The following is a 16,446-nucleotide window of genomic DNA, read 5'->3' as shown; positions in this document are numbered from 1 at the left end:
TAACCCCTAATCTGCCCTCCCTAACATCGCCGACACCTACCTTCAATTATTAACCCCTAATCTGCCGACCGGAGCTCACCGCTATTCTAATAAATGTATTAACCCCTAAAGCTAAGTCTAACCCTAACACTAACACCCCCCTAAGTTAAATATAATTTTTATCTAACGAAATAAATTAACTCTTATTAAATAAATGATTCCTATTTAAAGCTAAATACTTACCTGTAAAATAAATCCTAATATAGCTACAATATAAATTATAATTATATTATAGCTATTTTAGGATTAATATTTATTTTACAGGCAACTTTGTAATTATTTTAACCAGGTACAATAGCTATTAAATAGTTAAGAACTATTTAATAGTTACCTAGTTAAAATAATAACAAATTTACCTGTAAAATAAATCCTAACCTAAGATATAATTAAACCTAACACTACCCTATCAATAAAATAATTAAATAAACTACCTACAATTACCTACAATTAACCTAACACTACACTATCAATAAATTAATTAAACACAATTGCTACAAATAAATACAATTAAATAAACTATCTAAAGTATAAAAAAGAACTAAGTTACAGAAAATAATAAAATATTTACAAACATAAGAAAAATATTACAACAATTTTAAACTAATTACACCTACTCTAAGCCCCCTAATAAAATAACAAAGCCCCCCAAAATAAAAAATTCCCTACCCTATTCTAAAATACAAATATTACAAGCTCTTATACCTTACCAGCCCTGAACAGGGCCCTTTGCGGGGCATGCCCCAAGAATTTCAGCTCTTTTGCCTGTAAAAAAAAACATACAATACCCCCCCCCCAACATTACAACCCACCACCCACATACCCCTAATCTAACCCAAACCCCCCTTAAATAAACCTAACACTAATCCCCTGAAGATCTTCCTACCTTGTCTTCACCATACCAGGTTCACCGATCCGTCCTGGCTCCAAGATCTTCATCCAACCCAAGCGGGGGTTGGCGATCCATAATCCGGTGCTCCAAAGTCTTCCTCCTATCCGGCAAGAAGAGGACATCCGGACCGGCAAACATCTTCTCCAAGCGGCATCTTCTATGTTCTTCCATCCGATGACGACCGGCTCCATCTTGAAGACCTCCAGCGCGGATCCATCCTCTTCTTCCGACGACTAGACGACGAATGACGGTTCCTTTAAGGGACGTCATCCAAGATGGCGTCCCTCGAATTCCGATTGGCTGATAGGATTCTATCAGCCAATCGGAATTAAGGTAGGAATTTTCTGATTGGCTGATGGAATCAGCCAATCAGAATATAGTTCAATCCGATTGGCTGATCCAATCAGCCAATCAGATTGAGCTCGCATTCTATTGGCTGTTCCGATCAGCCAATAGAATGCGAGCTCAATCTGATTGGCTGATTGGATCAGCCAATCGGATTGAACTATATTCTGATTGGCTGATTCCATCAGCCAATCAGAAAATTCCTACCTTAATTCCGATTGGCTGATAGAATCCTATCAGCCAATCGGAATTCGAGGGACGCCATCTTGGATGACGTCCCTTAAAGGAACCGTCATTCGTCGTCTAGTCGTCGGAAGAAGAGGATGGATCCGCGCTGGAGGTCTTCAAGATGGAGCCGGTCGTCATCGGATGGAAGAAGATAGAAGATGCCGCTTGGAGAAGATGTTTGCCGGTCCGGATGTCCTCTTCTTGCCGGATAGGAGGAAGACTTTGGAGCACCGGATTATGGATCGCCAACCCCCGCTTGGGTTGGATGAAGATCTTGGAGCCAGGACGGATCGGTGAACCTGGTATGGTGAAGACAAGGTAGGAAGATCTTCAGGGGATTAGTGTTAGGTTTATTTAAGGGGGGTTTGGGTTAGATTAGGGGTATGTGGGTGGTGGGTTGTAATGTTGGGGGGGGGGGTATTGTATGTTTTTTTTTACAGGCAAAAGAGCTGAAATTCTTGGGGCATGCCCCGCAAAGGGCCCTGTTCAGGGCTGGTAAGGTAAAAGAGCTTGTAATATTTGTATTTTAGAATAGGGTAGGGAATTTTTTATTTTGGGGGGCTTTGTTATTTTATTAGGGGGCTTAGAGTAGGTGTAATTAGTTTAAAATTGTTTTAATATTTTTCTTATGTTTGTAAATATTTTATTATTTTCTGTAACTTAGTTCTTTTTTATTTTTTGTACTTTAGATAGTTTATTTAATTGTATTTATTTGTAGCAATTGTGTTTAATTAATTTATTGATAGTGTAGTGTTAGGTTAATTGTAGGTAATTGTAGGTAGTTTATTTAATTATTTTATTGATAGGGTAGTGTTAGGTTTAATTATATCTTAGGTTAGGATTTATTTTACAGGTAATTTTGTTATTATTTTAACTAGGTAACTATTAAATAGTTCTTAACTATTTAATAGCTATTGTACCTGGTTAAAATAATTACAAAGTTGCCTGTAAAATAAATATTAATCCTAAAATAGCTATAATATAATTATAATTTATATTGTAGCTATATTAGGATGTATTTTACAGGTAAGTATTTAGCTTTAAATAGGAATTATTTATTTAATAAGAGTTAATTTATTTCGTTAGATAAAAATTATATTTAACTTAGGGGGGTGTTAGTGTTAGGGTTAGACTTAGCTTTAGGGGTTAATACATTTATTAGAATAGCGGTGAGCTCCGGTCGGCAGATTAGGGGTTAATAATTGAAGGTAGGTGTCGGCGATGTTAGGGAGGGCAGATTAGGGGTTAATACTATTTATGATAGGGTTAGTGAGGCGGATTAGGGGTTAATAACTTTATTATAGTAGCGCTCAGGTCCGCTCGGCAGATTAGGGGTTAATAAGTGTAGGTAGGTGTCGGCGACGTTGAGGGGGGCAGATTAGGGGTTAATAAATATAACATAGGGGTCGGCGATGTTAGGGGTAGCAGATTAGGGGTACATAGGGATAACGTAGGTGGCGGCGATTTGCGGTCGGAAGATTAGGGGTTAATTATTTTAAGTAGCTTGCGGCGACGTTGTGGGGGGCAAGTTAGGGGTTAATAGATATAATACAGGGGTCGGCGGTGTTAGGGGCAGCAGATTAGGGGTACATAAGTATAACGTAGGTGGCGGTCGGCAGATTAGGGGTTAAAAATTTTAATCGAGTGGCGGCGATGTGGGGGGACCTCGGTTTAGGGGTACATAGGTAGTTTATGGGTGTTAGTGTACTTTAGGGTACAGTAGTTAAGAGCTTTATAAACCGGCGTTAGCCAGAAAGCTCTTAACTCCTGCTATTTTCAGGCGGCTGGAATCTTGTCGTTAGAGCTCTAACGCTCACTGCAGAAACGACTCTAAATACCGGCGTTAGGAAGATCCCATTGAAAAGATAGGCTACGCAAATGGCGTAGGGGGATCTGCGGTATGGAAAAGTTGCGGCTGAAAAGTGAGCGTTAGACCCTTTAATCACTGACTCCAAATACCAGCGGGCGGCCAAAACCAGCGTTAGGAGCCTCTAACGCTGGTTTTGACGGCTACCGCCGAACTCTAAATCTAGGCCTAAATAAATGCTAGATAGAATGGTGCATTCAAAGAAAAGATTAGTCTGAGAATAACATGTAGATGTATTTTTTTAAATTTACATTAGCTGTTTAAATAGTGGTAAAATAAGTTTAATGTTTTAGTGTCTATAAAACAATGGAAGCTGCCATGTTGTAACTTAGGTTACCTTCTCTGCTGTGGCCAATTAGGGACAGTTATAAATAGGTCACTAGAGTGTGCAGCCAATGGCTGTGTGGGAATATAACAGTGTTCTGCACTTCCATTTCTAACAGGAACTGAAAAGCTCACAATGTCAGAATGGAATTAAAGGGGACCAAATAAATAATGAAAGTATATTGCAGAGTGAACTTATTACAGGCAGAGATGTGCTTTTACATTTTAAAGGGGCAGCAGACAATTACTTTGTTTTTCTACTTGTTGTCTCTTCCTTTAACTATTAGGATTAAACGTTAAGTTTTAACTTATCTAATTGTTTTTGTGCTTATTGGCATTCTATCATTTACCTATTACCTGTAGGTTTTTTGTATGCAAGTGTTTTTAATGCTTACAGCACACTTGGGTGCTCACCTCAATGCATAAATAGTTTAATCAGTCATCCAAAGTTAAAAACCTTTAAGCGATCTCACTTGGACCTCCTTTTTCTCATTTTCTCGCCACATAATTAAAAAGGAGCATCAGTGCAATCTAAAAAGTTGTGTAATAAACATACATATATACACAAACCCAAGTTTTCTTTCTTTTCTTGTTATCCTTTGTTAAAAAGCAGGAAGGTAAGCTCAGGAGTGTGCACGTGTCTGCAGTACTATATGGCAGCAGTTTTGCTACAATGTTATACATTAGCCAGAGCACTAGATGGCAGCACTATTTCCTGTCCTGTAGTGCTTCAGACGTGTGCACAATACCTATCTAGATATCTCTTCAACAAAGAATAAAATGCGAACAAAGCAAATTTAATAATAGAAGTAAATTAAAAACTTTTTTTAATTAAATTCTCTGTCTAAATAATAAAAGCAAAAATTTGGGTTTCATGTCTTTTTAGAGTAATTTGAGACAGTAAAAAAGTTTACTTCCACTAATAGTTGTTAAAAGATAACAAGCACACATGTTCTCATACAGTTAGATTTTATGGGATTTAACTCTGTAGTAGAAATCCAGAATCAATCTCAGATTTGTAAGGCAAGAAGAATATAACACCTTACTTGAACAGATTAAACTGTAATGGGAAAAACTCTGATATTGGGTGAGTTAATGTAAATATAAATCACAAAAATAGAGTCCTACCGACCTGCCAATCAGTATGCAGAGCTCAGAATTCTAAAAACTGGGAATCCCAGCTGCCGAATACGGAAGAAGCGGCCACTTGTAGCGTTCGGCTCTTTCGGAAGACGATTTTCTTCTTGTGAAAGTGCAACAAGCTAAGATCTGTGCAAATCCAGACCTAAATGTATTGCAAGCATTTGGCAGCCGCAAGTCTTCCGCATTTGGCAGGTAAAAAGCTGCAGAAGGCCCAGGCCTAGTATAAACAAACGGTGGTGTGATGTATGTATGACTTACGTTTGCTACAGTGCAGGACCATGTCCTCTGGTCTATGAGAGTGAATACAGAAAAATCAAGGGACGCGAAACCCCAAATCTTTCCAATTGACTTATATTAACTATTTTGCTGCCTTCTCTTGGTATCCTTTGTTAAAAAAACAACAACATACCTAGGTAGGCGCAGGAGGCAGCAGTGCACTACTGGGAACTAGAGGCTGATTGGTGGCTTCATATATATGCCTTTTGTCATTGGCTCACCTTATGTGTTCAGTAGGGCTGCAACTAACGATTATTTTTATAATGGATTAATCGGCCAATTATTTTTTCGATTAATCGGATAAAAAAAGAATGAATAATAGTTTCCTACATTTTAAATACAATCCACATACTGAGTGTTACAAATATAAACTTCAGACTAAAACTTTACATTAACACAACTGTTTGTCCAATTTTTAAGTAGCAGAGCACAGTTTTATAATTTAAGTAAAACAAAACCGCAAACTGTTTGAAAAGAGTTAGAACTATAAACGGGTAGACTATCACTGTTTTTAACATTCTGTTATTCACTCTTTCAGACACTTTGCATTGAAATGCAAAAATCTCGACCTGTTCCTGGCTAAGGCTGGTTCTCTGTTGGCAGCTATATTTCCTGCAGCAGAGAAGAGGCACTCAGATGGTGTTGAGGTGCTTGAGATGCATAAGTAGGGTTTTGCCAATTTCGCCAAAGTGGGATATTTATCTGTGTTAGCTCTTCACCAATGCAAAGTGTTTTCCACCTTTGCAAGGGGCCTCTCAATAAAGTAAGCCTGGACTTCATTCTAACAAAAAAAAAATGGTGAATATCTATATGCAATGGTAAATAATCAGCTATAAAGGTTAGGGGAAAATATCTAGTGTACTCTAAAAATAACAGATATATACTTATAAAGGTTGAATCTGGTACATATTATCACAATTTATTAAAAAAAATAAAAAGCATTAAGGAATATATATTAATAACAGGACAAAGCCTTACACATTTATTTATACAGTACATATAATCAGCAATAGCAAGCAATACGCTAATAATTGTGCAAACAGATAATAGTGCACATCAATTTAAATAACTCACATCAATCTAGGGGCTAGGTGTTAATAACAAGCTTGGAAGTTGGCACTATATAATGCAAAGCATAGTCCCAAATCACCGGATTTATTATAAACAATCCAAATAACAATTACAGGAGTAGTTGTCAACTTATACTGTCCTGAAAAAGTCTGTAGACGTCGTTTAGGCTAAAGAGATAACCATAAAACACAATACCCTGTGCAGGAGCTCATCAGAGTGAAGCAGCTGGTGTTGCACACAGACCAACTAATTGCAAACCAACTAATCGATTATGAGATTCGTTGACAACTATTTTCATAATCGATTAGTTGTTGCAGCTCTAGTGTTCAGATAGCTCCCAGTAATGCATTGCTGTTGCTCCTTCAACAATGAATTCCAGTAGAATTAAGCAAATTTGTTCATAGAAGTTCATTAGAAACTTGTTGAATATTTATATTCTCTTCCTGAATCATGAAATATTTTTTTTTTCCAGGAGATGTGATACTGTTAAGTATAAAACCTTATTATTTTATTTTTATTTATGATTAAAGGGATACTTAAATAAAAATCTAATTTTTATATAAGAGCAGCAGTTTTAAGAGTTTCTAATTTACTTCCATTATAAATTATGCTCAGTGTTTTTATATGCACACTTTCTGAGTTACCAGCTCCTACTGAGCATGTGCAAGCGTTCATAGTGTATACATATGAGTTTGTGATTGGCTGATGGCTGTCACATGATAGAGAGGGGCAGCAAATTAAGGGAAATGTTTGTTTGTTAAAAAAAAAACTATTGCTCATTTACAATTCAGAGTAAGTGCTACTGCATTGTATTTGTATTATGCACTTTCTGATAATGCCATTTAACTGTATTTAATGGTCCTTTTTAAGCTTTACATTCCTGATTTTCAAATAATGCTAGCAAGAGAGCAAAGTAAAATTAATAATAGGAGTAAAATAGAAAGTTGCCTAAAATTGCTTCTCTATCTGAATCATGAAAGAGAAAATGTGGGTTTAAGTGTCTCTTTTAAAGGTACCCAACCATTTCATTAGGCTTAAAATATAACTGGTTCTCCTCTCCTATATCCATAATGCACTGTAAATATAAATGTGCAGTCACATGACACATGAGATATCTCAATCTATCTAAAATGTGGAGAAGTAAAGAATCATATTTCGTGTTCTAAAATAAAACATAAAATAAAATATTTAATAACATAGTAACCAATCGCACGAAGCATAAACGGATACGTTATATTAATGAAAAAAAGGAGAATACAAATTAGCATCTTGTCTGTCATTTTAAAATGTTCCACAACATTATTAATGATATCTTCCTGCCAAACCTATATTTCTTTCTCTCTTCCAGATGTTCTGTGCCAGTGGCTAAATCCTTGCTGCTAAAATTTATCCCAATTTTTCATTGGCTACCGCGTTACCCAATCAGGGAATGGCTTCTGGGAGATTTGGTATCAGGACTCAGTGTTGGGATAATGCAACTTCCCCAGGGTAATAACAATCTCTGCTTCTAATGATTTAAATAATGTAGTGAAAATGCCCCTGTAATGTTATTTCATTTCACTGCTGTGAGCTGTTGAAAACAGGGGATGTTTTATAAGGAATAATATGCTCTGGGTAATTAGAGATCTAAAAACTGCACCTCCCTGGCAAGGCCTATCGTATTGAACACTTTGCGTTCCCCAGGCTTGTGTGACATTGTGATTCTAATCACTCCTGCAGTGTGTTCTTTATTGGTACTCTCCCACCTCCTCTTCCATTTCCTTTTAGTGCTCTCCTGGCCCCAATGTTTTTCTCAAACTACACTCTTATAAATGATGTGCAGCTGGCACCTGTGAGGTTTTGGGCATGACCCAGTAATAAAGAAGCCACTAGTGAGACACTGGCACTAAGGGGAATTGGACATCATCAACAACAATAACGTTATCAACGGAAATCACACTTACCCTTATATGTTAGACTGTTATACCTGAAACCATGGAAACTAATACAAAAATATAGTGTGTGACTAATAAAAATTGTGACTTCATTTAAAAGCTAACTATAATGAAACCTCTGATGTCTTTCAAAGGGGCCTTCAAACTTTTTCTTTTACTTTGTAGTCATTTTTCTGCCTAAAACTGGTTCCTGTGAGTGATCAGTGGTTGCTTTGAGTTCTGAAACTTCCTAACAAAGTAAAGTAACAATGAGATTTTGGCTACTAATTCTGAGTTTGCAGATGGATTTGTACATTTATGCTGATACTTTTGTATTCATTTTAGATGACATTTTTTTGTCTACTTTTGCTAAGGTCCTCCTTGTTCTTCTAGGGCTGGCCTATGCTCTCCTGGCAGGTGTTCCTCCAGTGTTTGGGATGTATTCTTCGTTTTTTCCTGTGCTAATTTATTGTATATTTGGAACATCACGACACATCTCTGCAGGTAACAACAGGTTGTTATAAATAATACTGGGGGTTCTGTGCTATTGGCCAAGGACAGCAATAAGTATATGCTCTTTCATAAGTAAGATGCCATATTATTATATGACTGTGCCTGTTTTATCTCGCTTCATATGTTCAACTGATGTGGGATTATTCTACTTCTATAAACCAGGAACATTTGCAGTTATATCTGTGATGGTTGGCAGTGTGACGGAGTCCTTGGCACCTAATGAGAATTTCATGATGGCTGACAACACAAGTACCATAGACACCGCAGCAAGGGACAACACCCGAGTACAGGTGGCATCTGCTCTGACCTTATTAGTGGGATTATTTCAGGTGAGAACGAATTATGTTAAAACAATATACAGTGAGCAAATGATAACGGTGTTATGAAAAAAGATCACAAACAGGGAATTCACTTCAAACTTGTCGGGTTTCATTTAGTGGCAGTTCTAGAGGGTTCTAAGGGCACCCAAAACTTCATAAATTGCCCTAATGTTACTAGGAGGTGACTTTTTTTTTAGATTTGTTTCTACGCTGAGAAATTAAAAAACATTTTGAGGGTTTTAAAAAAAGAAATAAAGTAGGAATATACAGAAGAAGATGAAGTCACACACTACCCAGCCGATGCAGTCTCTGATTTGCTGCAGGGAAGAAAGTTTTGTTGTTGGGAAAATGAGACTTCCAGGGGCAAACAGCGAAAGGAAATCTGCATATTATTTAGCAAAGTTTATATTCACTAAAACAGCAGTTTTGTTGATACATTAAAGGGACATGAAACCCCAAAATTTTCTTTCATGATTCATTTAAAAATAAAGTTTCATATTTGCTTCTATTAGCAAAGTAGCTTTGTTCTCATGCTATTCTTTGTTGAAGTGAAACCTAGGTAGGTGTTTAGGGCACTACATAGCAGGAAATAGTGCTGCCATCTAGTGCTTTTGCTAATGTTTGACATTCTAGCAAAACTGCTGCCGTATAGTGCTCCGGATGTAAATACCTGCTTTTCAACAAGGGATACCAAGACAACAAAGAACATTTGATAATAGAAATAAATTGGGAAATTGTTTAAAATGACCTGCTCTATCGGATTCGTGAGAGAAAAATGTTGGTATGCGTGTTCCTTTAACATAATACTTTCACGTCCCTTTATGTACAATGTTTTTTAATATTATGATTATATGAATTGTATATACACTGTATCCACTGCCAGGAAATTGTAATTAAAGGGACAGTCTACTCAAGAATTTGTATGTTTAAAAAGACAGATAATCCCTTTATTACCCATTCACCAGTTTTGCATAACCAACACTGTTATATAAATACACTTTTTACCTCTGGGATTACCCTGTATCTAAGTCTCTGTAGACTGCTCCTTATCTCAGTTACATTAATATACTGTTTACCTCTGTGATTACCTTGTATCTAAGCCTCTGCAGACTGCCCCCTTATCTCAGTTATATTAATATACTTTTTACCCCTGTGATTACCCTGTATCTAAGCCTCTGCAGACTGCCCCTTATCTCAGTTATATTAATATACTTTTTACCTCTGTGATAACCTTGCATCTAAGCCTCTGCAGACTGCCCCTTATCTAAGTTATATTAATATACTTTTTACCTCTGTGATTACCTTGTATCTAAGCCTCTGCAGACTGCCCCTTATCTCAGTTATATTAATAACACTGCTCAAAAAAATAAAGGGAACACTAAAATAACACATCCTAGATCTGAATGAATAAAATATTCTAATTAAATACTTTGTTCTTTACATAGTTGAATGTGCTGACAACAAAATCACACAAAAATTAAAAAATGGAAATCAAAATTTTCAACCCATGGAGGTCTGGATTTGGAGTCACACTCAAAATTAAAGTGGAAAAACACACTACAGGCAGATCCAACTTTGATGTAATGTCCTTAAAACAAGTCAAAATGAGGCTCAGTAGTGTGTGTGGCCTCCACGTGCCTGTATGACCTCCCTACAACGCCTGTGCATGCTCCTGATGAGGTGGCGGATGGTCTCCTGAGGGATCTCCTCCCAGACCTGGACTAAAGCATCCACCAACTCCTGGACAGTCTGTGGTGCAAAGTGAAGTTGGTGGTTGGAGTGAGACATGATGTCCCAGATGTGCTCAATTGGATTCAGGTCTGGGGAACGGGAGGGCCAGTCCATAGCATCAATGCCTTCATCTTGCAGGAACTGCTGACACACTCCAGCCACATGAGGTCTAGTATTGTCTTGCATTAGGAGGAACCCAGGGCCAACCGCACCAGCATATGGTCTCACAAGGGGTCTGAGGATCTCATCTTGATACCTAATGGCAGTCAGGCTACCTCTGGCGAGCACATGGAGGGCTGTTCGGCCCCTCAAAGAAATGCCACCCCACACCATTACTGACCCACTGCCAAACTGGCCATGCTGGAGGATGTTGCAGGCAGCAAAACGTTCTCCACGGCGTCTCCAGACTGTCACGTCTGTCAAATGTGCTCAGTGTGCCCCTGCTTTCATCTGTGAAGAGCACAGGGCGCCAGTGGCGAATTTGCCAATCTTGGTGTTCTCTGGCAAATGTCAAACGTCCTGCACGGTGTTGGACTGTAAGCACAACCCCCACCTGTTGACGTTGGGTCCTCATACCACCCTCATGGAGTCTGTTTCTGACCGTTTGAGCAGACACATGCACATTTGTGGCCTGCTGGAGGTCATTTTGCAGGGCTCTGGCAGTGCTCCTCCTGTTCCTCCTTGCACAAAGGCGGAGGTAGCGGTCCTGCTGCTGGGTTGTTGCCCTCCTACGGCCTCCTCCACGTCTCCTGATGTACTGGCCTGTCTCCTGGTAGCGCCTCCATGCTCTGGACACTACGCTGACAGACACAGCAATCCTTCTTGCCACAGCTCGCACTGATGTGCCATCCTGGATGAGCTGCACTACCTGAGCCACTTGTGTGGGTTGTAGACTCCGTCTCACTCTACCACTAGAGTGCAAGCACCACCAGCATTCAAAAGTGACCATAACATCAGCCAGAAAGCATAGGAACTGAGAAGTGGTCTGTGGTCACCACCTGCAGAACCACTCCTTTATTGGGGGTGTCTTGCTAATTGCCTATAATTTCCACCTGTTGTCTATCCCATTTGCACAACAGCATGTGAAATTGATTGTCACTCAGTGTTGCTTCCTAAGTGGACAGTTTGATTTCACAGAAGTGTGATTGACTTGGAGATACATTGTGTTGTTTAAGTGTTCCCTTTTATTTTTTTGAGCAGTGTACTTTTTACCCCTGTGATTACCCTGTATCTAAGCCTCTGCAGACTGCTCCTTATCTCAGTTATATTAACCCTTTGAGTGCTAAAGACGGCCCTGAGCCGTCACAGAGTTTCTCACTCTGGCGCTAATGTAGCACTCTCCCACCTTGAGGGAGATCTGGGGGCTCCTTACTGCTCCTACCCCGGTGATCGTGCCTGTAGAGTGACAGGCATCACCGGGGCTTCACGTGATGCGCAGTGATGTCACATGCAATTACGTGATGACGTCACCGCGCAACTTTATTTATACTTAACAATGTTAAGTATAGGAGGAGGGGGCATGCTGCTTAGAAGCCTGTATCTCAGGCATCTAAGCAGCTACAGACCCCAAGACCCATTGTTGGAAAGGTATTCGCCTAACCTTTCCAACAGTGTAAGTCTTGGGGGTCTGTAAAAAAAAAAAAAAGTAAAAAAAAAAATGTTTTAAAAAATTTCAAAAATAATAATAATAAAAAAAAAAAATATTAGCACCCAGGTGGGAAATGGCTTAGCAGCCAAAGGGTTAATATACTTTTTAAATCTGTGATTACCCTGTATCTAAGCCTCTACAGACTGCCCCTTATCTCCGTTATATTAATACACTTTTTACCTCTGTGATTACCTTGTATCTAAGCCTCTGCAGACTGTCTCCTTATCATAGTGGTGGGTTTGTTCAGCAATCAGATTCTGCTATCTACGCGTTTCGGCTGTAAAGCCTTTATCAATAAATGTGCATACATATGCATGTATTTTTATATGATTATTTATATGTGTACATATGTATGTGTGTATTTTATATGATTATTTATATGTGTTTACATATGTATGTGTGTATTTATATGACTATATATGCGTACATATGTATGATATTTTTATATATATATATATATATATATATATATATATATATATATATATATATATATATATATATATATATATATGCTTTTGCTCAAAGTCGAACATTTGTAACATGAGTACAAATGAAAGCACTATGGATTGCGCTCCAGTCTAGTTTATCCACTTCTAATATAGGCAATAATGGGAATGTAAATGTGTAACGTGTATGATTTAACCCTCAAGAATAAAACAATAATTTGTTTTTTACAGATTATACTGGGACTAGTGAAGTTTGGTTTTGTCGTAACGTACCTTTCTGAGCCACTTATTCGCGGTTACACAAGTGCAGCTGCCATTCACGTGACTGTGTCCCAGCTGAAAAGCATTCTGGGAGTAGAGCTCAGCCAGAGAAATCACCCACTCTCACTTATTTATGTAAGGTTCCAGATATATATCAGATATTTTGACTTTTCATTTTGTAAGATTGAATGTATTTTGACACTACTTTTATTTTTTATGTTTTTATATTGTGGATAGCTTCATATTTTGGGTTTTTAGCATATTTTGAACATCTAAACATTTTTTGGTTGTCACTTAAAGGGACACTAAAACCAAAAACGTGATTCATAAAGAGAATTCAATTTTAAACAACTTTACAATTTACTTCTATTATCTAATATGCTTTATTTTTTAGATATCCTTTGTTAAAGAAATAGCAATGCACATGGGTGAGCCAATAACACGAGGCATCTATGTGCAGGCACCAATCAGCAGCTACTGAGCCTATCTAGATATGCTATTCAGCAAAGAATATCAAGAGAATGAAGCAAAATAGATAATAGAAGTAAATTAGAAAGTTGTTTAAAATGACATGCTCTATCTAAATCACGAAAGAAAAAATGTGGGTTTAATGTCCCTTTAATTTAAAAGTGAGATGAGGCTGTCATAGAGCAAAAATTACTTATACCAGCTTAAAGGGAATGAAACCCATGTTTTAATGATTCAGATACAGCATGTCATTTTAAGCAACTTTCTAATGTACTCCTATTATCAATTTTTCTTTGTTCTCTGGGTATCTTTATTTGAAAAGAAGGAATGTAAAGCTTAGGAGCGAACCCTTTTTTGGTTCAGAATGCTACTCAGGGTAATCTATCTTGAAACTGTGTTGTATTTTTCATATGTGAGCACACTTTACAGCTACCACAGGCCACAGATCTGTGAAAGATTTATTTTTTGCATTCCTGTCAAAATAACTACAGACTAAAATATAATTCAATTTATCCATATTACTTTTACTTGTTATATATATCCCAAAAATATTATTGTTTGAGCCACTAATAAATTCAGATAAAGTGTTCGCTGTTCCATGCCAAACAAAAAAATATTATCTCTATATCTGTACCAGTGGGATACGTACTTGGTATGGTAACATAGTTTCAGAGAATCGGTGAACAAAGTCCTTAGCACTGTGGTAAATCTTTTTCTTCTCATTTCTTTTCTATGTCTAGGCTATTATTACTATCTGCTCCAAGCTTCCCCAAACAAACATTGCCTCTCTCATCATTGGATTAATTGCTATCATTGTTCTTCTTACTGTCAAGTATTTCAGTGATAAATACAAATCGAAGATCCGTATGCCCATCCCGATTGAGCTCATAACGGTGAGACGTGACAAAATATCCGCAACTTCTATTGCTCTCTGATTAGCCACATAAATTAATGTTAATGTCGATCCTCTACATCATGTCCTCTAGGATATTTCTAAATTAGTGTTTGTGTTTACCACAGTTAATAGTGGCCACTGGAATATCCTATGGTGTCAACCTAAACAAAAAGTATGGTGTGGACATTGTAGGTGACATCCCAACTGGGTAAGTACAATGCAATACATTTATGCAAGTCTTTTCCATGGGCTAGTTATAGGCTACATGATGCCCACCAGAATGTTTCTGTGATACTTAAGGCCACAGGTGTATATGTGAGATTGTGTGTATATAAAAGTGACTGTGTGTGTGTGTGTATATATATATATATATATATACACACAGTCATGGCCAAAAATATTGGCACCACTATGCCCCAAATGTTTAGGCATTCTTGTGTTTATTTATTTTGTTTGTATTGGTATGACACAAAATTTGGAGAGAAAAAAAAAGCCAAATCTGACACATTCCACGTAAAACTCCAAAAATGGACTGGATAAAATTATTGGCACCCTCAATTTAATATTTGGCACACCCCTTGGAAAAATTAACTGAAATCAATCACTTCCCAACTGCTGTTTTTAGGTCTCTCCACAGGTGCTCTATGGGATTGAGATCTGGACTCATTGCTGGCCAGTTCAGTTCCCTCCAGTGCTTCGCCTTAAACCATTTCTGGGTGCTTTTTGACATGTGCTTTGTATCATTGTCCTGTTGTAAGACCCATGATCTCTGATGGAGACCCAACTTTCTGACACTGGGCCCTACATTGCACCACAGAATTCTTTGGTAGTCTTTAGATTTCATAATGCCATGCACACAGTCAAGACATCCAGTGCCTGAAGCAGCAAAGCAACCCCAAAACATCAGTGAACCTTCCGCATGTTTGACTGTAGGGACTGTATTGTTTTCTTTAAAAGCCCCATTTGCTTTTCTAAAAACAGTAGAATGATGGGCTTTACCAAAAAGCTGTAATTTTGTTTCGTCTGTCCACAGCACATTCTCCCAAAATGATTTTGGCTTCCTCAGGTAAGTTTTGGCAAACTCCAATCTGACTTTTTTATGTTTCTATGTCAGCAGTGGGGTCCTCAGTGGACACATGAACATTAAGATCTCTGGAGATGGACTTGATATTGTCCATGCTTTTCCACAATTTTTGTTCTCAAATCCTCAGACAATTATTTGCTGCTCTTTCTCTTCTCCATGCTCATTGTGGCACACAGAGACACACAACAGAAAGATTGAGTACATTTTTCACCATTTTAACTGGTTGCCGATGTGATTTCTATATTGTCAGCACCTGTTAATTGTTACAGGTGAGTTTAATTACAAATTACAGGAGCATCACAAACTTGAAATGCAATTATTGAGAAGGTGCCAAAAATTTTGTCCAGTCCATTTTTGGAGTTTTGCGTGGAATGTGTCAGATTTGGCTTTTTTTTCTCTCCACTTTTTTGTGTCATACCAATACAAACAAAAGAAATAAACATGAGAATGCCTAAACATTTGTAATTGCAGCAATTTTCTGGGCAAAGTGGTGCATTATCTGACAGAAATGCAGGGGTGCCAATATTTTTACCCATGACTGTATGTGTATGTGTGTGTTTATATGTATGTATGTATGTGTGTATATATATATATATATATATATATATATATATATATATATATATATATATATATATATATTTCTTTATATAAAAGTGGAAAGAGGAAGAGGCACTCTCAGGTCTTGTTAATCCTATATTTTTTAACTTTTCTTGAATTCTTATTACATCCAGATAAGATCAACGTTTCGGTCCTGCATGGACCTTTCTTAAGGCCGCTTAGTATCAAATGCCTTCATTGAGCAGCAACCCCAGTGGGACTAAGGGCAGTACTTTCAAAACTTAGGCCAGATTGTCCACTTTTCACACCTACCCCTTTATTCTCTGTAGGTGTAGCAGGGTCACGTATCAGCTCTTATCTGTTAAAGCCAATTAGTGGCAGATATGTAGCATGGTTAGCCTTGATAAGTCTGCAACCTGCT

At 37.7% G+C, this 16,446-nt stretch overlaps 1 protein-coding gene across 1 annotated transcript in view; it reads left to right on the top strand.

Annotated features, from left to right (window-relative positions):
* Nucleotides 1–16,446, top strand: part of CELSR3 (cadherin EGF LAG seven-pass G-type receptor 3) — a 649,278-nt gene that overhangs the window by 582,899 nt on the left and 49,933 nt on the right. The window contains 2 exon segments of the mRNA XM_053689358.1: nucleotides 14,226–14,378; nucleotides 14,506–14,588. Of these exon segments, the coding sequence (XP_053545333.1) occupies nucleotides 14,226–14,378; nucleotides 14,506–14,588 (236 nt within the window).

Source organism: Bombina bombina, chromosome 7 (assembly GCF_027579735.1).
Source record: "Bombina bombina isolate aBomBom1 chromosome 7, aBomBom1.pri, whole genome shotgun sequence".
NCBI lineage: Eukaryota > Metazoa > Chordata > Amphibia > Anura > Bombinatoridae > Bombina > Bombina bombina.
Note: the sequence above shows the minus strand (reverse complement) of the source record. Positions and strands in the feature narration are given on the sequence as shown.